The following is a 27,772-nucleotide window of genomic DNA, read 5'->3' as shown; positions in this document are numbered from 1 at the left end:
CCCAGTCTTTTACTAAGACTTTTATTTTTACAGTCCTTAACTAAAGGAATATTTTTAAATTGTATCAAGGAAGAATAAGAAGGGAAAAATCAAACATGGTGACAGAAGACAACAGAATCCAACACATTTGAAATGATCTTATGTTGAATAAACTTTGAAAACACATGAACCACCATTTCCTTTCCTTTTTGACCCCTTACAACTTTGAAAAGGCATCCCTGTAGAACATGACCCCCCTGCAGATCAAGACTGCAGACCCTGGGGACTGAGCTCCCCAAAGGTTTTTGTCCTCCAGAGCAGGGTTAGCAGGATGTCTTTTATCACTTTCAATCACTAACATCCTTGATTCAGACTCAGCTTTATCATGATTCTTAGTCACTTGGGCTTTCAGTCTATTAAAATCACCAGCACTCTTGGACTCATATCCTCCCTACTGATAGCAGAAACCTGTATTACTTAACTATTAACTTCATTAATTTTCTGTCTCTCCAGATAGAATCTCCATGTTGGTGTCTTTGATTTCTTCTCTCCACTATTTCCAGTTTCCCATGATGAGTACAAGCATTGCGCCTTCACCTTCCCTTCACCTTTCTTTAGATCCTCAGGTCTGCTCTGGGCAATAATCTCCAATGCTTGTCCAGTTTATAAGCAATTGACTTTCCTATCAAGGACAAGCCAGTCCTTGACAGGAAACAGTGATAACTGTTTCACTATGGGTTAAATTCTTGCTGCATTACTTCCTTTTATCTCCTCTCTCCTACTATTCCTATAAATTTAGTTACAAAGCTGAAATGCACTGATGAGCACTTGAAGCTGTTCAGGTCACCTTTTGATCCTGAGAAACGTACAGATACTGTGTTCCATTCCTCAGGCTGTAGTAGTACTATGTGATCCTGACCCACTGGATTCATTAAATAAGCTTTGTAAAAAAATACATTTAAAACAAACCTGCATTTCAACATTCTTGCTTGAAGATAATAATTCTCCTTACCCACACCACAAATTGCTTCTCTCCCCAGCTGAAAAAACAGCAGTTTTTAGACTCTCCGGTTTATAGGTAAGTCAAATTAATTAAAAAACCAAACCACCTAGCAAAACCTGCTTTAAAATAAATTATAAAACAGCTTCCTCTCTGCAGTATCTGATCCTGTCCCTGTCCAATTGCTTGGACCAATATTAGAGTCATACCAAAGCAAATCCAGATCTGAGATTTAAGAGTAATCAATCTGTTTTACATCAAATAGGCAATAATTCACACATTTTTTCCTCATTATTTAAAAATTTCTCCCAATATAGTTTCAGACACCAAGCACTTTACTCACTTGTGTAATAATTTAACTAAAAAGGCCCCATCATCATCACAATCTCTACATACTTTGCCACAATGCAATGTGTCTTTTAATCCTTGTTTCCAATTCAGTATCAGGACTAGTTCAAATAATTTAATTATTCTTCCATATGCCTTACTAGAACAAGAGAGGATGGACTTTATTTGAAAATATATACCAAGGGGAAATGAAAAAAAAATCCAATTAAAAAATCACTTAAAATTCCAGACACCTTTTTTTTTCTGAAACATCAACTTGCATTTCTCAAAAGAAGAACAACTGGGAGCTACCCCAGCACAGAAAGTACATCCCAAATGCTTAGGCTACCCATACAGCCCAGGATGGCTGGAAGGCGATAGATGTGATTCAGCACATTTTTATGGAGATCTGACATACAGCATCAGTGCACCCAGAAACATTTTATGGAAAAATTAAAAATCCCTGATGGTGTTGCTAGAAAGCTTATTTGATGGCAACTTCAATCCATTACAGGTCTCTTGACAATAAAGTACATTATTCCTAGAGGCAAACAATGCGGCATCTCCAGCATCTCTGTTGGGAAGGGGAATAGAACTGGAGGAATATGGACTGACACAAAAAGAGTGTGACAGTAGGGCCTGCAGAGCTAATATGGTAGCTAATTATGATATGATAGCTAATCTTTATAGCAGCAAGGTTCAAGTTGTTCCATCCACAAACTAAGGCCAAAGAATCAGGGCACAGTAACATACGAGTGGTTAGGGCCATATGGAAGTTGCAAACCTCTTCTCCTGTGCACTCTCAGAAGATCACTTGTGCTTCAAAGAGCCTGCTCAGTTCTCCTTGGAGGCTTGGGGGGGTTCCTTTGTTTTGTTTGCTTTTGTCTGATTGTTTTTTTGTTTGTTTGTTTTTAATGGGTTGATAATAAGCCATTGCTTATTTATGTTGTCTTCCCAAGTTCAATCTTCTTCTGGATGGCACGTGCTGAGTGATAGATCAAGGAGTCAATGAAACCGGCAACTAAAAGGAAAAACCAAATGGATGAAGTCAGTCATGCCTCAAAGAGAGAACAACTCCCAAAGATAGAAAACACAAACCCTGCTATCAGAGGAAAGGAATCCCACATCCACCAGACAGAAAAAGGTTCTGCTGCTGCTGTTGCTGCTCAGAACAGTAAAGTCCTCATCTCCTCAGGACAGACAGGACTGACCCTGCAGGACAGAGGTGATCATGCTTCTCTAGAAAAGATCCCTTTTCCAGAAATAAAAGAGACAGGCTGTGTAATGCGTTTTTAATGATGACTGAGAAGAGTTTGGAGAGGAAGCTGATGTGCTTTACACCACTTGTTGCCTTGACTCAGCTTGCAAAGGGCGTTTCCCATTTCTTGCTCATTTCACAGCAACTTTAAAAGTACCATATGTTGCCCTTCAGGAATGCCCTTTATTGGAGATGGCAATGTACACCCACCAGACACAAAGCAATACAAACCACTGCCTTTAATTCTTTCTGCAGTATTTTCCTCAATCTCTCCAGCCCTGAAGAAGCCTTTTAATTCAGTGTTTGTTTGTGACCACAGAAAAACTCAGAATGGTCTACTGTACCACAAACCCCAACCAACCAAGGTTTTCACAGGACAGGAACCTTGAGCTCCTGCCAGGGAAGGAACACAAAGGTTGCTAGGGAGCTATTTTTCAATGATTGGATTTTATAAAGCTTCATATTCTTTCTTTTATTCAAAACTTCAATCAAAGGAATAAGTAAACTATTACCTGGCTGTATACAAAGACATTTCAATATGATACAAAGGATTGCAGCTAAAATGGGAATTGAATCTTCTGTTTATTACTATATAATATGGAATTCTTGGACTTAATATTTGGTCTATCATGCTTCAGATAACTCTTGTGTGGTTGTTTTGCCCTGAAATTATCTCTACTTGTGGAATCAATTTGATACTGTTACACGAACACTGAGGTGACTTTAGAATAGCACAGAATCATTAAGGCTGGGAAAGACCTCTAAGGTCATAGTGTCCAATTGCCCCCAGCTCTCCCAAGCCCACCACTATACCACGTCTTTAAGTGTCACATCTACACATCTTTTAGATTCCTCCAGGGTGGGTGACTCTGCCAACTGCCCTGGGCAGCTTGTGCCACAGACAACCCTTTCTGTGACAAAATTTTTTTTTCTGATATCCAATCTAAATTCCCCTAGTACAACTTGAAGCCATTTGATTTCATCCTGTCCCTGTAAGAAGAAGAGACTGACCCTGGTCTGGCTCCAACCTCCTTTCACATAGTTGTAGAGAGCAAGAAGGTCCCTCTTGAGCTTCTTTTCCTGCAGGCTGAGCACCCCCACCTGGTCCTTATCAGACCTACGTTCCAGCTCCTTCCACAGCTCCATTCTCTTCTCTGGACTTGCCGCAGCACCTCAATGTCTTGCTCGTCATGAAGGGTCCAGAACCCAGGATTCAAGGTACATCACCAGTGTGCAGTGAGGGACAGTCACTGCCCTGGTCCTGTTGGCCACACTATTGCTGGTACAAGTAATTGACCTTATTGGCCACTAGTTGATTTCTAGAATACAGAGAGTCTGGGCATGGTGTATGGCAGAAACATGAATTGGCTGTCTAACCCAGCCAGTGCTAAGGGGCACTTGAATTTGTCATAAAAGTAATTTCTGAATGACTTTTCAAATCAGAGAGATGAATAGGATAAAATTTATTGCAGACAGAAATTCTGTTTAACAGTGTCAGGGTAATTGAGGACTGTGACACCTCAGATGATGGGAAAATCATGCAGATAAAAGTATGATGTTATAGGTATTTAATACAGATGTTATGTGACACAGAAACTGGCTTCTCAGGTCCCTGACCACATCTTCAGGCTTGTCCTTAACACCCACATGTCCGACTATGAGCACCCTGGATTACTACCTGGAGAGCATAGCTGCACCAAGGTGCTCCCATGCACACAGCTGAGCAGATACTGATTAGCTATTCCAGATGCCAGCAGTGAGAGTGAAGTGTAGATACTCAGATGGATCTGCAGGAACCTCTGAGCCTCTCCTCAGAGACCCCATCTAGTCCTTGCAGAATACTAGCTAGAGCTCCTGTGTCTGGGAACAGTTTGATATCACTCAGATATATATTATGCCCATGGCAACCTGGGTTCACAGACTTAACTGGCATTGATTCCACATGAAAACAACTATCTACTTACAGACCCAAGATAGCCATGAATGCAAGTACAGACACTCTCATATGGTCTGTGAAGAACAGCTTTGTTAGAAAACAAAATGTCCTGTAGAGCATCAAAATGAAATCTTATGACAGGTCTACTGGTCTAATGAAATGAAATGCTGTAATAGGTCTGCATTGTCTACAGCATCTTGTAAGCCTCCAGTACTAGCTACAGTCTGATGCCACTCCTGTGGCTCTGCAGAACATGCTGTATCACTTCCTAAGGGCTGAAATAATATCTCTTAATCAAACAGGGATTTATTACTAGACATGCAGACTTTAGAAAGCGTAAGATAGTAAATGTTTATACTTTGGAAAGCAAAATGATTGAAAGGTGCAATACCTGTAAATATGCCTCCAACAATGGCACAAACTCCAGTGAGAAAGTGAGTAAAGGACCTAGAATTAGAACAACCAGCATGAGCTCAGATACCAATGTCAGGTACATAACAATTAACTAATAATTCTAATAATAATCATCAAACCATGTAAGTATGCATTACCTAAATATTCACAGCTAACAATTCTCAAATTAAAGAATTAATTAACCCCTATTGGCTAAAGAATGGAGTTTGTCACTGCTACTTTTAGTCAGCAGCACTAAGAGGAAGTACTGAATTTATAAATTTGAAAGATGGGCTTTTAATTCCTAAGGCATTATTCATGCCTACCCAGTGAGAATGCACAGGAGGGTCATGTAACACAGTAATTAAATCCTAAGCACACATTAATACATTTTAAGATATAGACATTATCTGCCCCCCATTATGAACCTCATAGGTTGGACAGCTACAACCCCTTCCCTTCCCCTGCAGTTGCATTGCCAGCCATTAACCCAGAGAGAAGAAGAGGTTCCACACTGGCTGCAAGATATAGAGAAAAGCTATAGCAAATGCAGAGTAAGGAACCAGTTGGACTGTGTGGGTGCTGGTGGTAAAATGGGTATGCTCTGTAAATCCAGTCTTCCCATTAGATGTCTGAACCAAGAACCATTACATCACACTTCTGCTCCTTGCACCACTTTCCTTTTCCATCTTGATACATAGTAACAGAAAAAACCCAGACCACAGTTCACACTGAGAGGAAGGGTATCGGTGAGCACCTCTTCCTTTTTACTGGCTGGGAAGGGGCTTGGATGAATTTCAGGCATTTGCACTATCATGTCTAAATGACGATGAAGTTTCAAGCTATGCAAAATTACAAAATCAATGAAGGATGAACAAAAGAGAATGAAATGTCTCTTACCTGTGTTTCTCTGTCAGCTTCACCATCATGGGTGAAAGCTCATACAGCACAAAGACACCAGGCAGACCCTGGTCTCCCAGTAGCCCATTTGCTATTTTCTCATGTCGTGTAACTGAGAACTGGTTAGTTCTTACCACCTACCAGGAAACAAACACAGCAAACATTGTTTTGCTAACAGGGAATAGGAAAAGCTACTAAAACATGAGTTCAGTGAACCACACCAGTGTAGCCCTGCCCATGTGGGCAACCCGACAGTGGTTAGAAAGAGTCATGAAAAGCTCTATCAGGATCAGGTATTTGCTATCAGGTCTATTTTTACTATAGGCTACCAGTTAAAGCTGCAGCTAGCCCATAGTACAAGGGAAGCATAACGTCCAGGCTGGACTATTTGGTCTCTGCTGGCACACAATAGCATAAGCTGTTCCTCTCAACCCTGAGTCTACATCATCCTCTGCAGGACCAAAATGCAGTCCTATTAGGCATGCTTCAGGAGACAGCACTGATAGTAGAGAGCCATAAATAATCAAGAGTGAGAAAAAGGAAAACAATACATAGAGGCAGGAGAGCAGAGAAAGACAGATATAGCCTGTCTTCACATAAATTAAGATCACCCTTCAGCATTCTTCTGTGCCCTGCCATTTTTTAAAACGTTGTTCATACTAGCCCTATTCTTAGAGCAATTAAACTGGGTTTCTGTAAAATGAAATGATGTCCTATCATCCCTACTAAGTTATCTGACACAAATTACAATCCAAGTGGAGAAAGATACTATCCAGGTTTCTTTACTGAATTCCACACTTGGGGGTTCCAAGTACTGAATGTACAATACGGCCCCTGGTGTACATCTGGCAACACATCTGGATCCACAGTTACTATCAGCATAAAAAATATGAGGAGAAAGTGAAGGCTTTCACTTGTCAAAGTAGCAGGTAAAAAGGTACTTACTTCACCATCTACTTTCCTATACACAGTGGGGACCACTTTGACAAAATATTGAAACATCATGGAAGCTGTAAGCAAAGACAGGGAGAGATACAATTAATATAAAGCAGTAAGCTGGAAGCTTTTCACTGACAGGTCAGGTAGACACAAACTGGTTTTGCTCAGCTTGTCAAGGAACATCTTTCTGCACAACAGCTGCTGGAGGTTTTCAAGGACAGTAAAGTTAATGTCTGAAATGTGTCTTCCTTTTGCCAAAGTGAATTTCATTTCTGCTCCGACCAAAACCAAAATTCATGGCTTTTTGGCTTTGAATAAATAGAAAAACTTCTACAAACTTGCTATAGTTTTACCAGTAAAACGTCTTGCAAATTCAGTTCTAGTCCAGGAAAATTTCTTAACAACATAGCCCTAAGAAAACTTACTCAGGTCAAAATGAGTATCTCATATCAATTTCAATTAACACTGCAGTTTATTCCTGTAGAAGCATGGCATTTATTGTATCAGAAGATGAAAAGGAAGATCTGGACCAATGAAGAAAAAATAGAAGAACCCCTTCTGTTGCCTCAGACCAGCCTGTTCCTTCAGTTCTCTTAAGAATAACATAATGCAAGAAAAAAAAAATTTTCTATGAAATTCCCTAGAGAAGACTATCCATCCATTTCTACAGCAGACGTAATCCTTGCATATGGTGTCTTTAGCTGCAATAAACATAAATTTGACCTGAAATCTACTGCTCCTACTTCTTTACTGGACCATGTGTTCAGAACAAATTCTTCAAGAATTTACCAACTGAGGTAAATTTCTCTGAGGCTCAGGATGACAAGCTTGAGCTTATGCAGAAATTTATCAGTCAGCTACAGGTTCTCCCTCTCAGATAGTTTGTTACTCCACAGAATAACTACAGCATCATAATAGTATTGAACACTATGATGCCTTTTAATTTTTTTGTACTTATTTTCAAACGCCATTCTCTGATTTGGCTACAAGGATCAAAACCAATGGTAGAAAACTTTAAATAACAGATTCAGGTAGGACTAACAATCCTATCACTGCTTCAAAGCAAATGACTTCTTACTCCAAGTTTTATTACATACAGCTCCAATTACCTTCAAAGACAAACTATTCAGACTTCAGTGGATCTAAAAAAAAAAAACCTCTGCAGTGGCATGTAAAGGACCTTTCATAGAAAAGCAGGCTTGTGGAAATAAACTCAAGCACAGCAGCAGCAGGAAGAAAAAAACTGTCTCTCAAGCCAGCAAATCTGGAGTTATCTGGAAAAGATCAACAATATTTCAATTTCACTGCAGCTTTTCAAGCTCTTACTGTTGGGTATGTCAAGGTCAGGCAGACACCACAGCTCTCCAGCAACTACCAATTAGGCCTTTTTTGTCTACCCTGCATCTTCTGGTTCTCTCTCACTGTATGTAGTAGTTAGACAGGGCTCTCCTTGAACTATATCTGACCTAGGCCTTTAATAATGACACACTGTATCTGCTGTTGTGCATTCATGAATGCTGAACAGAGATACCTTTCAGAAAGGTCACAGAATCCAAACATGCTGGCAGATTTCTTCCAGGTGAATGGAGACAGCTGCTCCAGAAAGAGCACAAGGTGGAGGAGTCACATTTCACATAACACTGTCAGGGTTTTTGTTGAATCTGAGAACTTTGCTCCTGTTCTCTTCGAACACTTATTAATACAGACACTTAAAAAGAGAGTTCTTTCAGCTGTCTTTTACCTTGCTGTGCAGTGATGGCTGTCCCATCCAGAGGGTTCACAATGCCTGGATAATCCCTTCCAAATGAGAGATGTTTGATATAGTGCGTCATATTGATCTGAAATGGAAATGCTAATAACTCAAATAACCGCACAGCACATGAGGGGTAAGATAAGGGGCCTGAAGGTCATTACTTGTATATTTTTCTGAGCGTGGCTCTAGAATGGAGACAGGTGCTCCTTTTCTCTGTGCATCCCAACAGTAAACTCCAAAACATTTGCTCTTCTTTTTTATTCATAGGAGATTTCAAGACAAGAAATTTCTCCTTCTCCTGCTGGAAATCCACAGATCTCAGTGCCCTTTCCTCCCATCTATAGAGCAGGCTCTCCTACCCACTCCTCTCCCTGCAATAGGAATACATGCTATCAGCTGCCTTGGTGGAATAAGTATGAGCATTGTCTGCTTTCCTCCCAGCACAAGGTAAACTCCAACAGATCCAGAAGCAGTTGTGACAATATCAACCTTAAGAAACTGTGAAGCATAGATTAAGGAAAAAGACTGGCTCAGAAAGAGAGGCACAGGCTTGCCCAGCAGCATGCAAATGTCACAGAATGCATTTCAGAACCCTCTGTGAAATCAGGACCCAGGTTCTGCTTAGACCCATAAAGCCAAATCTGCAGCAATCTAGGATCTCAATCTGGCAAGGGGAGGGAAATCCAGAAGGAAAATAGACTAAAAGAACTAGAACACTACCTCAGGAACACTTACATTATCAAGTCCGAAGCTCTGCAGATCGTGAACTGTAATAGAAAAATAGTTAACAATATAGCTCACATTGTCATAGCAATAGTATCTCTCTCACATATTCTAGCAATAAGGCAGCTCCTTTCATTTCCATCACAATCTAAAATGGCAAGAAAATTGCCTGGGTTTCTCTCTTGCTTGTATAGTAGGGTGTATGACAGATAAAACTGCTGTAATACCCTTCCTTACAGAGAGCCACTGCTAGAATGAAAGAAAGTAAATTTAATTTGGGGTTACTTCAGATTAGGTATTCAGTCCTCACCTGCATGTATTCTTCATCTAGGGCAAAAACAAGATCCCAGAGGCCAGAAAAGAAAGCTTTGTTGTTAGCTACACATAACTTCTCTCACTACTGTAAAACACAAAGGCACAACAGATCTAAACTAACAAATGAGCAGAGCACATGCTTTAATATAGCTTGCAAGTGCCCTTAAAAATCACCATCATCCTAGTAACTCTCAGCACTTTGCCTATCAGCCTTGCTACTGCTTCCCAGAGAACATACTAGGAAAGGAAAAGTCTTTGCAGGAATGGCCCGAGCAGGGTATTTACAAACCACTAGTAGGGCCACAGTGACTGTCACCAGTGTTGGGATTTGGGGAATTTGGCCTGCCCCTTCTCTGCCCTTCCCACATATAGCAATGTGATAATGCTGGCAGCACCACACACCGCTAGAAGGGATCTGGCAGAGATACGGTATGGGGATTTTTGAAAGAGTTTTGAATGAGTTACAGATGGTACCTCTGAGTTTTTTAGATGATGTGATTTATTTTTCTATCTTCTACATAGGCAGGAAAGGTGAGTTTGCCTCACATCTTCACTGCATGGTTCAGAAGGTCACAAGACCTCTAGTTACAAGACTTTTTAAGGATTTATTGACTAATAAAACACTACGAAAAAGGATATTTATGTTTTTGACCCAATCCTTAAATATTTCCTCTTATGGACTCATGCTACAGTGTAAACTTTCTTAGCTAATCATGTTATGACACATAAGCCTACAGTACTGCATTCTAAATCTCTCATTTACCTTTGTAACTACCTTTATTTTTTCTGCATTTTAAACTCCAAAACTATAAACTTTCTTCTATTTAGCTTAATGTGTCTCTGCTTTAAACTATAAATCCACATTCTCGCTTCCAGCAACCTGAATTTGGAAACCTTTTCCAGGGTCTTAGATCAAGTTCTGTGTTTAATTCTAAGCTTTCGCTTACAGGCCCAAAGTTCTGAGAGTTCCCTGCATTTCGGATTCCAACATCTTCCCCTTCTTTTTGTACTAAGAATACTCTTTTGATGGCTTAGTCAATTATCTTTCGTATGCAATGGAGTAGGTAAGGTACTGCTATATGTATAACTCTGATGACAATCAATATATACATGCTTATCTTTAAAATCTGTGGGAGGCAATGGATATCTTCTAGTTTGCCACTTAAATGACTTTATGCAATACCAGGAGCATCAGTCTCGGGAAGAAAATCTAAATTGCAACTCCATTTCAGTATCACTCCTACCAGGTTCATCTAGAGTCATACAATCAACTCAAAGAAGCCAGAGGCTGTGGCCATTTTAACAGGTAAATTCATGCGCTCAAGAAGGCAGACTTCACTTTTCAATCTAGCAAAGTAAAACACAGTTCAATAATCATGGGCTATTACTTTAGGAGCTAACGGAGTCAGATTACCAAGTGTTGCTACATTATTAACAAAGATTAGAAACGCTGCTCCCTTGAGAGCCTAGCACAAGATAAGCTGCTGTGTTGATTTGACACAGCCTGGTTTTTGATAGTGAGGGAGGGCAACAGGAGTAGCTTCTGTGAGAAGCTGCTAGAAGCTTCCACCATGTCCAACAGAGCCAATCTCTGATGGCTCTGAAGATGGACATGCTGTTGGCCCAATTAAAGAGGTTGGTAATGCCTCTGTGATGACATAGTTAAGAAGAAAAATTGAAACAGCATGCGTGCAGTTTTCTCCAGGGGTGGTGAGGTGCCACGGCTGCTGCCATCCTGGCACAGCGTGTGGCAAGCCTCTGCTGCCTGGCCGCCCCTAGCCGGCCATGCCGCGGGAAGAAGGGCGAGGGCAGTGGCAGCAGCTTCTCCTTCCCAGTGCCCCACAGGAAGAGAGGTGTTAAATAGCGCCGGTGTCATGGTGGCTGTCACTGCCCGCTTGGTGGTGGCGGGGCTGCATGGCCGGCAGCAGAAATAGTGAGAGACTATTAGAGAGACTCTAATAGTGAGAGACCATAGTGAGAGACTCTCCGGCACGGAACCTAGATGAGATTAACCTCTCAGAGCTGTGGGATCCTGTAGGAATCTTTGAATTAGCAGAACTTGTTACCAAAAGTACCTATGAGCTGCAGTTTTACTTCTAGTCAGAGAAGAGGAGGAGCTGAGCACATGTGAGGGAGAACAACAGGGCAACATGAAGGTCAGTGAAAAAAGAGGGTGTCAAAGTGTCAAAGCCAAGATTTCTCTGCAAGCCATGATGAGGACTATGGTGAAACAAACTGTCCCCCTGTGATGCACGAAGTCCATGGGGGATGCAGAGATCCACTCACAGCCAATGGGAGAAGTGCTCATGCCAGAGTGGGTGGATGCCAGAGAAAACTGTGATCCAGTGGGAGACCCAAATAGAGAGGGCCCCTGCTTCCAGAGATAGAGGGCCCTTGCTTCCAAACTCAAACAGCCTATCCTTAAGGGACTGCATCCCATGGAAAAGTGACATGTCACAATAGTTTTGGGAAGATTAATTGTCCGTGGGAGGGATTCATGCCATTGTAGAAGTAAGACTCCTCTCCCTGAGCAAACAGAAAAAGATCTCGGGTGATGAACTGACCAAAACCCCCATGTCCTGTCTCTCTGCACTGTCAGTGGGAAAGAGGGAACAGCTGGGGAAGGAAAAAGGTGGTTTAAAGGCTTATTTTACTTCTCATTATTTTCCTCTGACTCTGTTAATAAGAAACTTACTTTATGCCTTTAAATTTGAACCTGTTTTGCCCTTAAGAATGTTTTCTCTCAGTCCTCATCTCAACTCATGAGCCCTTAGTTAGTTTTTTTTCCCTCTCTGCCCAGCTGAGAGCAAGAGAGGGTGAGCAAATAACTTTCGTGGGTGCCTGGTGTTTGGCCAGTAGCAAACCACGACAGCTGCAAAGCTAAAGATCTGATTTGAACTAGCCTCTCCTTTAAAACATTTACTTGAGCGTGCTGTGAACTCCTTTTTTTCAATTAACATTTTCCAGTAAACCACCAGAAGCTGTACTTGTATTTATATAAAACCCTTACTAAACCTAAAGATATAGGCATGAAAAATAGAGAATGTACAGTTAGAAAAGGAAATGCTAAAGTACACTCCTCCTAAGGCACTAATGAAGGGAGAGGTCCTCTTGCAGCTAAATGCCCAGAGACTAGGCTGAGGCACTTGGAATTATAGCAATGGTTCTGCATTTCAAAGACCACAGAGATGCACTGGCTTCAGATATTCCTTTTGCTATCTCTGACTGGAGTGCAGACCTGTCACCTCCACTAGCACAGTGACAGCACACAGGTTTGTGTTCCTGTGCTGACAACTGCATCAATGAACTTTAAAAAAGAAATTCCTAGCAAAAATTTGGAAGTATATGTGATGGTGGGCAGGGGAAAGAAAGAAAGGAGAAATGGCCTTGGCATTATGCTATGCTATTCTTCTTAACAGTTACCAGCAACACTAGGCTGTTTCATGCTGCACTTATTTGCACTTAAGTCAAGAGTTCCATGGCTTAGCTGCCAGTGAAGTGTCAAGTCTTGCTGCCTTTTGTAAAGACGCTAGCTGGCTAACTTTCAGTTATAACAAAGTTCCACAGAGATCCTGGCTGTGATGGGTCTCATTTAAACTGGACCTACATGATTATCCTTGTGGGTTCCTTCTATCTCAGGATATTCTATGATTTCATACCACCAAAGGAATAAAACTTTGTCCCATCATCTTTCAGCTCATTCTATCCCATCCACCTTTCAGTCATGAGCCATCTCAGACTCTGTAAAAGGCTGAAATTCAAGTCTTGCTTTATCTGAGGCTATTCTTCCAGTCAGAACAGCTCCAAAGTAAGGTTAATCCCACAGCTGCACTGGCACAGTGATGCACAGAGAGGCAGAGAGATGATCCTCGTGGTAGCTGTGTTCCTAGAACCCTTTGCAGTATTATGGTGTTTATCAGATTTATCACCTGGGTAGTCACATGTGTTGGTTGGTACATGTGAAGTTGTACTGAGGACTAGTGAGCATGACAAAACTTACAGGAATAGCAGAGTACCAGAGAAACCCAAGGCATCACTTGAGAAGGACCAGACATTACTAACATGTTACACTAGATTTACATTGTGTGTGACCCCTATTAATAGTTATGGCTACTGAAAAAATATGTCCCTGGAGTGCTCTGCTATGCTTTCCACAACGAAGCAGTTTTTATAAAACTCCTCTCCAATAAGTGATTTACAACTCTGCAGTAGAGCTGTTCAGTTCCTAAAAGAGTCTTCCACCAGCCTGCAGGTTTATCTCTCTTTAATCACTGATGATTATGCTAAGCACGTATGTACATACTCTACGTTGCAGATACATGTTTAGCTTAACATAAACCAGCAGGCTATTTAGCCTGCTAAGATAAGGAACAGGACAAGGAAAGAGAACAGAAGATCTTTAAAAGACTGTCTCCTAGGACCAAAGACTCATATTTCTGAAGAAACAAACACATTTTTTCATTTCCTTAACCACACCTAACAGGCAAAATAAAGATACCTGCTAAACATCTTAAGTTTGTCAAGAACTCTGTCTGCTTTATAGAACCAAGATTTGTTCATGGTTTTAGTAACACAGTTTTAACGAATGCTGTCTATCTGAAGAATTCTCCCCATCCTGCATTTCTGACCTGGACAATCACAAAGCCTCCCTGGACTTCACAAAACTCAGTTCTTAACCCCTAAAAGGGATGAACAGCACTTACAGCCATTCAGGACTCTGTCAATAAACATGTGAAGATTCCAAAAAACCAAAGACTGCCACCCAAACACATTGCTCCAAAGTGAGATAGGACATCACTTTTCAAAGTGGGGACAAATTTTATGGAGGAAAATATCTTACAGGAGCACAATGGCAGAGAGATGGAAGTGGCATAAAGATGTGTTGTGAAGAGGGAGAATGAGGCAGGGAGCAACACAGAAAATGTTGCAGCTAAGCAAAACTGAGAGTCTAAGCCCTCTGCCAGATGCTACTGACTCGAAACACCACATCTCCACCTGCAACTGCCATGATTACCCATAGAAAAATCCAGTGGTTTACTAACCCTTGTAAAAGTTCCTACAAACTACTCACAGATCAGCTGGCTTGGTACATGAATTTTCAGGAAATATTCTCTAACGTGTTGCACAAATGAGATTAATTGAGATAATTCTCTCATCTGACTTGAAAAGGCAGAAGTTGCTCTAACATATCAGCACATTCCCCTCAAGCACATTAGCTGCACAGTGCAGCTAAACATTTGCCAAAACATTATCTCCAACATGGGGATACTAAAATAATTTAAGACAAGGATTGTCCACCTTTTCCACCCTGTTTACCACAGAAGAATGACCTGGCACAGCTCTCCTTTTAGCTTCCTGGAAACCTTCTCAAATCCCAGCCTGGATCAACAGCTCCTTCCAAAGGAGATTTATGGGCTCAGCAAATAACAAAAATCATGTTAGTTCTGTAGTCCAGAGGAAAAAAAAAAAGGATACAGCAACACCTAATCTCAACAGTATGGGAAAACAAGCAGAGTAGGAGAGAAAAGAGAAATGTTCATATCCTTAAAAAGAGATTCAGGCAGAGTAGTATTTAAAGTTCATACCAAAAAGGGGAAGAGAAACATCTGTGCTTGTGGGCTTTCTAGGCTATATAAAATCACCCTCTAGACAGCTAAAGGACTGATATATGGTCAAGCAATAATTTAAAGTGTAACAGAGAACTCAAAATGCAGTAATTAATCACCAAAAAAAACCCCACAGTGGGATGTGCTTATATGTTAAGCGAACTCCAAAGCAGCATGCCAAACAACAATACTGGTTATATTTAGAGTATTTTTCAGTCATAAGAGAAATAATTTTAGGAACAAAGCTATTCAAAAATGCACTCAAGGTTTATATTTACAACATATTAACATTCAAAGCTGTGTAATAGGTTCTTTATTCTTAATCAGTCCTGTGCTATTTTCATCCCACCTGATGCACAGAGGAAATAACAAATCATGAGGCTGCTTTTCTTCATTCTATTGCAAGATCCTGACAAAGGTGAATACTAGGAAAGATTGGGGGCAGGGAAATATATTTTTGAACAGCATATCTGAAGGGAGGTTAAGTAAACTCCTTTTTTGTTTCTTTCCAAAGCTTGTTCATTTGTATTCAACACTGTGCAATATACACATTTAACACTAATCAGTAACTGTCATAGACTTACTGGGCCTTATAGTTGTATGGGCCTCTGAATCCTTCCCACACCAATTAGATCCTCTCAGCCACATCTCTGTTGGGACTTCTACAATAGCATGATTTTTGGTAGGGAGAAGGACAGGCTGCTCCAGAGGGCTACTTGACAAATGTTAAGCATTCCCAACAACTGGTACAACTTGAGTTCTGATCGATGATAGTGAAGTGACAAATGAAAATGTCATTTTTGTTGTCTCCAAAACAGACTTGTTATAACTTGAAAACAGTCTGTCCACCATAAATGGGTGAGACCTTGAGTCTTTCAGCACCAAGACAACCAAACTCTGGTAAGAGGTCACTAGGGTAAAAAGAAAAGTCCTCAGCAATGCTGAGGATGAAGTAAGACTCTCAGTGTTCAGTATTGTGAGACACTACTAACAGACACTACTTTGGGACAAAAGTTAGAATGAGCTCATACACACCTCCTCTATGGAAGAAATAGTGTACAGGTGATCAGAGGATTTGGATCTCCTTCACACTGAACTGGTGTCCTGATGGAGACTGAGTCCCACATCAGTTTTTTCAAAGTTGTTGTTGGGCAGGAGAGGAACTCAGATAAGCAACTGCTACCTGTAGAGGCCTCTGCAATAGTGATGAGCCCACAACTAGTTGGGCCATAGGAAAGGAACAGAGAAGGAGACTGCAGGCTCTGCAGAAAAAGGAGCTAGTGTCACTTGCTCTTGGCTGACACTGAGAAGGTGCAGAGGGACTTGAAAAATGACAACCAGTCTGCAGTCAAAGACTTGGTATCTTTTCACAATTCAGTAATCAAAACACTAAAAAAAGTATGTAAAATAAGAGAGGCTATGTGGGGTCATCCAAAGCATCCAAGGATGAGTTCAAATAGGTTCTGGCTGTCAAATAAGCTCTAGCAGAGAAAGAAAGAAGCCCTTTGTTAAATACATAAACAGCACACTAATGAAGATGTATATCTGACCAGTGGATCTGACTCCTAGAGAGCTAACAAAGCTTCTCACCTTTCTAGGCAAAGCCTGGTGGCTCCAAGGAGGCAGCTCCTTTTCCAAGACCATCATCATCGCAAAGAGGAGCTAACATGTGTTTTTTCCTTCCACAGCCATCACCACAAAAGATGATGAAAACAAATGGTAATCTCTCAAAAACAGTATTTTTGAAGATAACATTGTTCCTCCACCTGACATGTAGGGTGTAAGAAAACCACAAAATTTGGACAACATACAGACTGCTTCATCCACAGAAATTGTCACAGTCATTCAGAGTGTGTTTTCAGGACAGAATGTCCTGAATGATGCCATCAACACCATCTTCTTTTTAAGGAATTGAAGGAATCTAATGAGACATTTTAAATAACGCTGAAAAGCTCTCTGGCTGTCAAAAAAGCACGATGGCCAACGTCTTCTCTAAAAAATACTGATGATGATGTAGCCACATTTCTCTTCACAAAGAAAAGCAAGGCACCACATGATGGCACCTCAGCAACAAAGTGGCCCAAAGACAATATAAAGGAGGAATGAGAACCCTCAGCTTCCCCTTGACTATAAGAAATAGAGCAAGAAAGATGGAAATTATATAGATAATGTCACTCTCCTCAGGAGCCTGCCATTAGGTAGGTGAAGTTTCCACAGGCAGGAAAGTCACTCTCAAATACTGAAGATAAAGCAGGAGATGGCTGCTGCTGCACAGGCACGGACAGACATGGCAGCAGTCCCTGAAACACAAATCTCAGAAGTTAAACAGCTAAATCACCCAATCATTCCTCTTTCCTCTGAGACAGGAAGGAAAGACAGGAGGTATGAATTGCTGCAAAAAAACCCAAATGCAATATTTAGAGTCATAAATAGGCCCAGCTGATGCTGGAGGCTGTCCTTGCAGATGCAAAACTGAAAGAGAGAACTTCACCAAAATCTGCAGCAGATTGCATGATCCAAACATAAAATCTCAGTTTAGGATTCAAAGTCTAAACAGACAACAGTAGAGCAACTCCAACCTCAGCAAGAACCACATGAATAAGCAGGGTTTGAGGCTGTGCTGCTTAAAACAGAAGACTCTAAGTATCAGTAATGTTTGACTCTGGCCTCCCTTAATGCAGGAGAACCAAAACTACTAGTTTCAGTGTTAAGAACTCTGATTGGAAGTGTTTCAGTCCTCTTCACAATCTCTTTCAATCCTTCTCCTAATGATCTGGGATTTCTTAGTGTAACTGAACAACAAATGACCATTTGCAGCCAGTATGACATTCCAGAGTTGGTGGTCTCCTCTAACACTGATGATGTCACATCATGTTGCAAGCCCAAAGTGACCAATTTTAAATGCTTCCAATAACTTGGGATGAAAAGCAGCATCGCTGCTTGCTTCAAAAGCAACACACTTCCAAAGGTTCGGCTCAGACTCTCAGGGAACACAGGATGTGAAGAACAGAAACGGAGTACCTGTCCAAGAAGTTCAAGCATTGTATTTATGCAGTAGCTAATACGTAATTAACCATTTTAAATGGCACAAAGGCATAAGATCAGCCATGTGAGTCATCCTAGACAGGACAATTCTGATGACCTGAGATTAAGAATGAGTAGCAATACACACTAAAACATAGTAATGAGGAAAACTAAGATAAAATACTACCTCTAGTAGTAAAGTGCTCAGCCTCTAATGGAGAGCTGAGAACACAGACCTTATACAAATAAAGTTATACATAACTGAAGTTCATTAACTAAACAGAAATAAAACTGCACCTTAGAGAGTGTTGCCATGTGTGTCAGCCCCTCTTATTCTACTTTCTGAAATAAAGCCATTTCAACTTGTTTCTCCCTAGGAAAGAAGTTACAGTTTCAAGATGTTAACACCAAGCACACAACAAGTGTTCAGAAGCTCAGATCAGGATTACATTTGCAGTCAGATGTACAAAGTGCTGCTTAATACGACGACCCTTGGGACTGTCACAGTGATGCCCACATCCATTTCCTGGCTGGAGATCTGTGATACAACAGGAACTTCAGCATAAGAAGAGAGGAACAACACAAGAAACTGAAAAGCTGATATGCAAGCTTCAGTATTTCAGTGCTATCTCAAAATAAAAATCCAACCATCAGCTGTACAAATGTGGTACAGACTCCAATAGGAGGCAAGAAGAATGGTGCCGTGGACTGAACTTTCCACACTACTCATATTCTTCACCCTCCTATTCTCTACTGATTCATATCAGTAGGGAATAGAAAGAAAAGCAAAAGTACTGTCAGTCATTAGAGTTCTGCATCAAGTAGGTCTAGTAAAATAATTTAGTGAATTGTTAATGTGACTTTCAACAACAACAGTTTGGAATATGCAGACTTCTCTTTGACATTGAACTTCATCCTGTGTGACATTCTGTTAAATGTATTAACAGGACTGCATGTTAAAGCAGACTTCACTGAAAGAATCAAACACCACAAGCACTTAAATTCTTGTCTGGAACTATGATCCAAACGAGATACAAGTTCTGGAAATATCTCACAGAACTCTGTCCTCTAATACTAGTCAAATTCTTTACCTGTAATTAAAGGGAGGAAAAAAACTCAAAACATAGAAAGAAAGGTTACAGTGAATCATGTACAAAAAAATAACCATGCTCTGAGCAGTCTGTTTTCCTTACGGGTCTGGAAAAATTCCTTGTTTGTTGGCTAGTGCCATGAAAACACTGCCAAAGAAAAAGGTGGGTAAAAAGGAAAATCCCACATTACGAATAACTAGGAAAGCAAGAGACAACAAAAGGAAGAAAATCATTAGGCCACTGCTTCTCATGCTTAGCCTGGACCACAATTCTGGACGCAGTCTGGTAACTTCAGACAGAGCTGAACTGAAAGAGGTTCAGAGAAATCCTGCAAGGAAGCTCAGAGGTCGACTGGCGTCCACAAATGACCAGGTTTATAAGCTGTGACTCTTCAGCAGGGAAAGATGTGCCCTGAGCCCTGTACAGGAAAGGCCTATGAAATGCTGAAGGGCAAGGAGAGAGCAGGAAGCAACCACACTCTTTTTCCATAGACGAAGAGGAGGCCATCAGCTACAGCCAGCAGGAACAACCAAATGAGTGGATGAGATTGGCAGTAACTACACAGCCCTTTTGAGTTTTATCTGTATTTTCTGAGTGAATTCTAATTCAGCTGTGCAGCATTTCTGAAGGACATGGAATTAGAGAGCTATCCTGACCTCATGCCCTCCTCTCTGCACACAAATACTTGCTCTGAGGCAGCCAGCCTGCATTCCTGTCTGTTACAGAGAGATGTAATACAGAGATGCTTCTCCTTAACATATATACCATGACTTTGTTGATTCTGGCTGTAGTAAGTTTGCTGTTGTCATGATAGTTTAAGCACACAAAGGAGGTTTTGCCACAATAAGTGAAGTATTTTTTTTTATTACAAATGATCAATATCATGGGGGAAACCAGGCTTTTCTCATTATTGCTGTTTGCACAAAAGTGCTTCTGTGCTCAGAAGTTTGTCTATTGTTCTCTAAATACACCAGTTACTCTCACCAAGCACATTCACATTCTCCCCTGACCTTAACCTCAGCAGTACTTAAGTTGGAGTGAGTGATAAAAGGAAAAAATACAATTTGATGTGTGGACTCTTCACTGGATAAGGAATTGGTTGGATGATCACATGCAAAGGGTAGTGGTCAGTGGCTCAATACACAGATGAAGAGCAGGAACAAGTGGGGTCCCTGTTAGGAACAGTACTGTTTAATACTGTAATCAATGACATGGACAATGAGACTGAGGGCACCTCAGCCTGTTTGCTGATAATAGCAAGTCAAGTAGTGAGGTTGATATGCTTGAGGGGCAGGATGCCATCCAGAGGAACCTGTACAAGCTTGAGAAGTGGGGCCAGTAAACATCATGACCAAGTGGAAGGTGCTGCACCTGGGTCAGGGCAACCCCTGGTACCAATACAGGCTGGGGATGAACAAGTCAAGAGCAGCCCAGGGTAGACGGAATTGGGGGTGTTGGTGGATGAGAAGCTTAACATGACCTGGCCATACGCACTGGCAATCCAGACACCACTTGCGTATTGGGTTCATTCTCAGCAGCATGGGCAACAGGTGGGGGGGAGGACTCTCCCCCTCTATTCCACTCAGGTGAGACCCCATATGCAGAGATGCCTCCAGCTCTGGAATGCCCAGCACAGGAAAGATGTAGATCTGCTGGAGCAAGTCTACATGAGCACACAAAGATGCTCCAAGGGCTGGAGCACTACTGCTATGGAGAGAGGCTGGGAGAGCCAGGAGAAGAGAAGGCTCTGGGAAGACCTGAGAGCCCCTTCCAACAGCAAAAGGGAACTATAAGAAAGATGGGAACAGACATTTTAATAAGGCCTGTTGCAATAGGACAAGGGGCAAGGATTTTAAACTAGAAGAGTGAACATTCAGATTGGAAATAGGAAACTGTATATGTTGAAAGTGATGAGGCATTTGCACAGGTTGCCCAGAGGGCTGGCAGACAGTCTCTGGGAACATTCAAGGCCAGGCTGGACTGGGCTCTTAGCAACCTGCTCTGGTGGAAGGTGTCCTTGCTCATTGCAAAGCGGTTGGACTACATGGCCTTTAAGGGTCCCTTCCAACTCAAACCATTCCATGATTTTGTAAACTACCACTATTGTTCTCGCCACACTATACTTATACATATACTTAAGGAAGTCCTTCACAACATAATTTTACTCTGAACCTCATGAATAGAGAAAAATATCCCTTCCAGAGGTACTGGTAGTTAGGTTCAGGACTGAAAATTTTACCTGAGGTTGTTTTACTGCAAAGCAGCAAAGTTTTCCAGAACTGAGAGACTGCCCAGAAACATTCTCTACCAAGTTCTTCCACATTCATGTGGCAGCACCCCTAGAAACCAATTTTCTGTTTGTCCATGATAGTTCTAAACCACTGTAACAAAACTTCAACAACGTCCTCCCCACTGAAGCAGTGATGTTGTTACTTCAGACAGTAATGCAAAGATATTAAAAGAAAATGGTCAGACACACCTGAAATCAAAAGGTCCAATGAACAGGAAAATACTTTACCATGTACATGAGACTGTTGAAAACTTTTTCCTGGTGCAAAGTGAAAATTTCCAGCTACCTGCAGGAGACAGTAAACATTCATTAAATGGTCTGAATCTATGTAACCAAAGCAGTTGTACTGGTGTTTGGATTTTTAGGATTTTGTTTACACAAGACAAACACCAACTGACTCATTTTCACAGGTGACAGTAGCAGCAGACATTATTCTAAGAGAGGTATGAATTTCCTATGTTCATTACAGGCAGTGATGCTGAAATCCATAATTAAATACTGACGTGGATAACAGCTGTTCTATCCAGATTATTTAGTGGACATAAAAATGAGAAAAGGAGGAATTAACTCCAAGTAGGGAACTGACTGGTCCTTCAGAAAATACAAAACAGTATCAAAGAAAAAGAGAGGAGAAAGTGAGAGTGAACACTTACAACAATAATCAGCAGTGATAAAAATGTATAAACCCATGAAAATAAGAGGATGCAAAAATGAAGCACTTAACCTACTAAACCTCCCTCCCAAAACAACCCAACCCTCCAAAAATCTGCAAAAGACAAACTGGTAAAATTTAATCCTGGACTCTGAAAGGGATATGGATATTAGGTGCCAGTCCTCCCTGACACATACTAGCAATCATATGGCCTCTGCCTTGGAAGATTTGAATGTTCCAAGCTCACACACTGTATTACATCTTTGATACCTGGGCAAATATATGCCTTATGTTAACTGCAGACCTGTGGAGAATGAAGATGGGCAAAATTCCAAGTGCCTAAAAAAGGACTCCAAAAACTTCCCCAGTGACACTCACACTTGGACCATTCCTACATTGAGAATTCCCCTTCGAATTTTCCTGCTCATCATATATTGTGAGAGAGGGTCCCATAACAGTTCAATACCTATGATAATGATCAAATCACAATGTCTGGATATGAGAGCTCAAAGTTTACTTTCAAGAAATAAAGACTGTGGTCTCCAGGAATAATATACAAGGATTAAAAAAAAAACCAACAAAACCAAACAAAAAACAAACCCAAAAAGAAAAAAACCCACGGAGTTTGAAGTTAAAAACAAACAAAAAATAGGCTGGGTCTGACTTCTTCTAGAAGGTACTTGGGTATGCAACCTGTGTGTTTGTGGGGGTAACCCACAAAATGACAGGTTACATAGTTACCTGGTGCATCTTCTGTATTTTCATACATCATTTGCATAAACCACCTCTCTGAGCATTTTCAGCCTTGACAACTAACTCCAATAGCCTTGATTCCACTGTTTTTCCAAAGAAGATAACACCTCACTCTCTCCAACACCTCTGCAGGTAAGTTGTTGGTTACTGCTACCTCCAGCATCCACTTGTGGCCTCTGATTTAAAACCGTAAGGGCAGGTGGAACAATTCAAGCTCAAAGAAGCTGCCTCTCCTCCTCCAGAAATCTCAGCAAATAGACTTGGTACCCAGCTGGGAGGAAAAGGCAAACTTCTCCAGCTGCCATGACTTCATACCAGCCCACAGAACACAAACCAGAATTAGACTCTTTCCCACTGCTCCTTCTGACTGTCCTCCTGAACCCCATGACAAGCACAAAGACGTTGCTGATCCCAGAGGTTATTCTATGATAGTCTTGTAAGCACCTAAAACTGGAAAAGGAGAGGAATGCCCCGACTCTGCCTTTTCCCAGTCCTTACCATTATGCAGCAGGTTCACAGCAAAAGCTCTCTCTCACCTTGTTGACCTCTAGGAAACCATACACTTGGCAGCCCTCATTCTTCTGCTCTTGCATTTTCTGGCTAAACCCTTCCCTCTTGCACTGCTCTATGCTATCTGGGTTCTTGAAGGCCCAGCCTCGCCGCCTGTATGCTTCTCTGACATCGTCACAAGTATTACAACACCTGCAAAAAACACAAGCACCATCTTACCATCTTTACCATTAAGAAGAGATGCTCCAGCTCAGGACTTGAATCCTTGACATATTCTTCTTTAACAAAGCAGCAACACAAACGTTGGGGACTGGACCTTGGAAAGTGGCCTAATGCTCCTGAATGAGCATGAGCTTCTTGATGTGCCTTTTGAGGTTCAGAGGTGAGGATGCACGCTGTTTGAATACAGGACTGGAGTCCAAAGAGGGCTCTGCCTGGCCATTTACACAGCCAAGGCAGCCCTTGGCAAAGAAATTTGCCACAAAAACAACATCAGTGTCCCACAATTATAAGCAGTTTGGAAATTCCTCATGTGAACAAAGCATCTGCCTGTTTCTATTGCTCCTTTCCTCTGTTTTTAGGCCAAGACATTGGCCTAAAGGGGGGGCTTAACTGCAAAGTTTCTTTGTACTTTTCTACCTGTGGACAATACCTTAGTTACCAGAAAAAAAAAACAGGTTTCTTCCTAGGTTTCATGTTCTGCTGGACATGTTGAACAAATTTCTGCTGTTGAAGGCAGCAGTTATGAATACCTCAAGATGAAAACATCTCTGGGAAAGGACACAACTTGACAGATGGGACAAACCAAGTTATCACTGAGCCAAAAATAGCCAAGATTAGTCCAGAACCTATACAGACTATCATGGATCCATTCTTACAGTAATTTCCTGTTCAGAGGAATGAGAAATACAAAAAGACGCCTGTTGTTTGTGTGAGCCATAGATGTCTGGTCTTTGCTCCTGTAAGGATACAATGCCAGCAGCAGAAGTGAGAAGGCAAGGCCAGGGCATAACCAGGTTTTACAGCAAGATAACTCGCGTAACAGTGAAATCATTTAAACACCTCCGCTCTGGACACCAAACAAGCCCAGAAAATCTCTTACCTGATGAAATACAATTTTTGTACTGCTTAAACAGGCATACAGACAATCCAAACAACCTACAGATGCACCTTCTCAACAATCTTAAGTGCAGCTTCTAAAGGCATAGCCAAACCACAATAGCTCTTATCACTGAACATGTGCCTGAGAGCAGGATTTCATTGCACAGACCTTCACAGACATTTGGGAAAAAAAAAGCATATAAAATACCAGAATTCAAGCGCTAAGAGGATAGAAAAAAGGTGGAAAGTTTACCGAATGTCCTCTGACTCTGCCCCATAACAGCTCTCGCAGCGATCAGCATCCAAAGAATTTGGATCAAACACTTTTTCTTCCTCTTTTCCCAGCTCTAAGACAAAACAGGATTCAAAGTGATGAGACACATCTAGAAACTCTGTACTCTTGTTCTGCTCTATGCATAATGAATACTCTATGCACACACAATGTGCTACTGCACATCCTGCACCCAACACCCACCTAAAATGGTACGTATGTAGCCTGCTGAGTTGTGGAGTAAAACCAAGAAGGAGCATAGTATTTATCCTCTCAAGAACAGCCTCCATGGAAAGAACTGGCTATCTGTAAGCCTTGCTGAAGCATCAGACATTACTTGCATAAAAGCTTTGCTAAAATGTGTCTTAAGTAGACCCATCCAGTACATTATGAATGATACAGGACTTGCTTAAAAACACGTAGAATAGTTTTTGTCCCCAGACAATAATTTTTAAAGTCACAACCTGTAGCGGCTGCTAAGTGCCACAGGAGTAAGAATACTATCACCACATTCCCATGACAACCAGAGAAACCCTTGTGCCTGCCAATTGTTCAGCTCTTGGCTTAGTTTAGCCTTTCAATGTCAACAACAGAAACCTTAAATCTAAAGCGATACAAAGCTAAAAATCCAATCATGTTGATACTCAGAACTACGCTGACTCCCAGAAAAGGGAATAAATAACTCATGTTTTGGAAATGAAAAGTCAAAACAGTATTACTGTGCAACTGAAATGCTTTGTCAGAATCCTTTCTGGTTGGTATCAAAGAACAAGCATGAGTCATAACACGTAAAAAATGTAGACAAGAGGTTTATGTAGCCAAGAATCACTTATTACAACTCGCAAACAATAGATCAACTCACATATATTTATGCAGGTGTGCATTAACACACACAGAGTTAATGGAGTAAAATGCAAGTTTAGGCTTAAAGATTAAGTCACTGGAGCCTTCCCCAGAGAAAGGCTCTTTCCTAGAACCACACAGTCCCATTTGTTCACCCACTGTGATTTAAAGCCAAATTTTGCAAGAACAGCTCCTTGATTTCTAATCCCAAAAGACCACCAACCGTGCAACTCTATTCCTCAAATGTATATATGGGTCTTTATCATAGTTTCAGAGGGACTGGGCAAAGATTTTCTTGCAAAAGTACTGAGTGTAAGAGTAGTTTAATAGATCTGCATGCTATAAGGTATTTAAGACTTTGTGGCATTTAAACACTCTACAGCTGTCACCTTGTCCCCACAAATCTCAGAACAGGCATACAGTGGAAAGACTAACACAACATCCACCCAGGACAGGCACAACAGCATCTTACCATGTCTCTCAGCCTCTGGAGTAACACGATTCCCAGCTTTATCCAAACGTTGTTTAAACAGATTGTGCTCTACATCCAGCTGCTGCTCTCCTGCTACATCCATTGCATCAATGCTCAAATCTGAAACCAGTGCACAAGGAAAGTGATCTATAAACATACATTTGTTATGGGCACATTGAGCCTCCTGAGTCCCTGCCAAGGACAAAAATTATCATCACCATTCAGAAGTCTTACTCACAAGCACAAGGCATATGTGGGAAAATAACATCTAGATTGATCTTCAGTTTATCTCCCCTTGATTTGTCAACGTATAATTCTGGATGAACCTGGGAACAAAGGAAAAACAGTCCCATTTTACTTGTAAGCAAATCAAAAGGCTCCTTTCCCTTGGTGCTGTGGCCCAGGAGCTGATTTTTAAGACAGAAGAGGTTTGCCAAACAGCTGAGCCACTGCCACACACAGCTCAGCACATGCCATTTGCAATGCTGTTAAATAACTAGGGGATCTCTGAACGTGGGGAGGGAACAAGCCTTCAGCGCTTGCTTTCCCTTCTTGGCATGGCTGCTCACAGGCAGCGAGACGTAGCGCCGTCCCGGCGGGACGCCACGGGGGAGGGGGCGGGGGCAGCCCGCTCTCACAGCCGCCGCGAACGAACAGGGAACAGAAAAATAACGCGAACCGCGGGTCTATGCGGGGCGAAGCTGCTGCCCGGGCAGCCCAGGGGCAGAGGCGAGGGCCCTCCGGCCGCCCTGAAGGGTTGCCCGCCGTGAGTCGGAGGCAGCACCGAAGGACTGGAGCTGTGTCCGCTCCATCGGCGGTACTTACCTCCTTGGTGAGGTAGTATTGCAGCTCCGAGAAGAAAAGCAGCACCATGATGAGCCCGCTAACTGCCGTCACTGCCGGGGAGACGAGAACCACTGTCAGCCCCGCCACAACCCGACCGCCGCCGCCCCGATCCGCTGACGAGCGCCGGCCCGCTAAGGTCCCCCGGCCACCCGCAGCCCACCCGCAGCCCCCCCCGCTCACCCAGCGCTCCCCCGCACGTCTTAACCCGAAAATCTTCTAGGGTCTTAGGAAAAGCATCGAACCGCTTCAGCCGCCACAGCGACTCCATGACACCGCGCGGCCCGGAACAGAACCCTTCTTCCGGCGCCGGCCTCGCCCCCGCTCCCGGGCCCGCCCCCGGCGGCGAGCAGCTCTCTGTAGCCGGGTGAGCTTCCGAATCCCGTCTGTGGCCTCCAGCTGCAGGAGGGCAGGAGCTGCAGGGCACTGAGAGGTTTTGGAGAGCAGTCGAGCTGCCCCCTGGGCCCGCTGTGGCGGCAGCAGTGCGGAAAGCAAAGCGTCTCCGTAGAGTATGAATCATGATTTTAAAGGGTTAAAATTTTAACTGAGGGTTAGAACCAATTCATATTGAAGTTAGATACACCAGCGATAGGTTAGTGATTATTAGATGCTTAAGCTAAAGCTAATTGTTATTTTATGAGCTCATTTGTAGAAAGACGTGGAGCAAGTGAACCATTATAGGAACGTATTGAAACCAGTAGAGCAATGCCCAGCACCTGGGCTCTATGTCAATCCATCACGAAGCAGAGGGCCTTGGGTCATGCCAGAGGGTCACAGAGACCTGATGAAGACT

General features: G+C 42.1%; 1 protein-coding gene across 1 annotated transcript; it reads right to left on the bottom strand.

The window, feature by feature from the left end:
• Nucleotides 1–5: 5 nt before the first annotated feature.
• Nucleotides 6–27,304, bottom strand: ERGIC3 (ERGIC and golgi 3). Its single transcript, XM_038158861.1, has 13 exons — nucleotides 27,163–27,304; nucleotides 26,962–27,032; nucleotides 26,375–26,462; nucleotides 26,137–26,256; nucleotides 24,804–24,897; nucleotides 23,476–23,641; nucleotides 21,763–21,820; nucleotides 9,221–9,252; nucleotides 8,474–8,570; nucleotides 6,739–6,803; nucleotides 5,794–5,930; nucleotides 4,892–4,947; nucleotides 6–2,327 (listed from the first exon to the last, which is right to left on the bottom strand). The coding sequence occupies exons 1-13, from the start codon at nucleotides 27,248–27,250 to the stop codon at nucleotides 2,248–2,250; spliced, it is 1,152 nt and encodes a 383-aa protein (XP_038014789.1). The 5' UTR covers nucleotides 27,251–27,304; the 3' UTR covers nucleotides 6–2,247.
• Nucleotides 27,305–27,772: the final 468 nt, after the last annotated feature.

Source organism: Motacilla alba, chromosome 20 (genome assembly GCF_015832195.1).
Source record: "Motacilla alba alba isolate MOTALB_02 chromosome 20, Motacilla_alba_V1.0_pri, whole genome shotgun sequence".
Taxonomy (NCBI): domain Eukaryota; kingdom Metazoa; phylum Chordata; class Aves; order Passeriformes; family Motacillidae; genus Motacilla; species Motacilla alba.
Note: the sequence above shows the minus strand (reverse complement) of the source record. Positions and strands in the feature narration are given on the sequence as shown.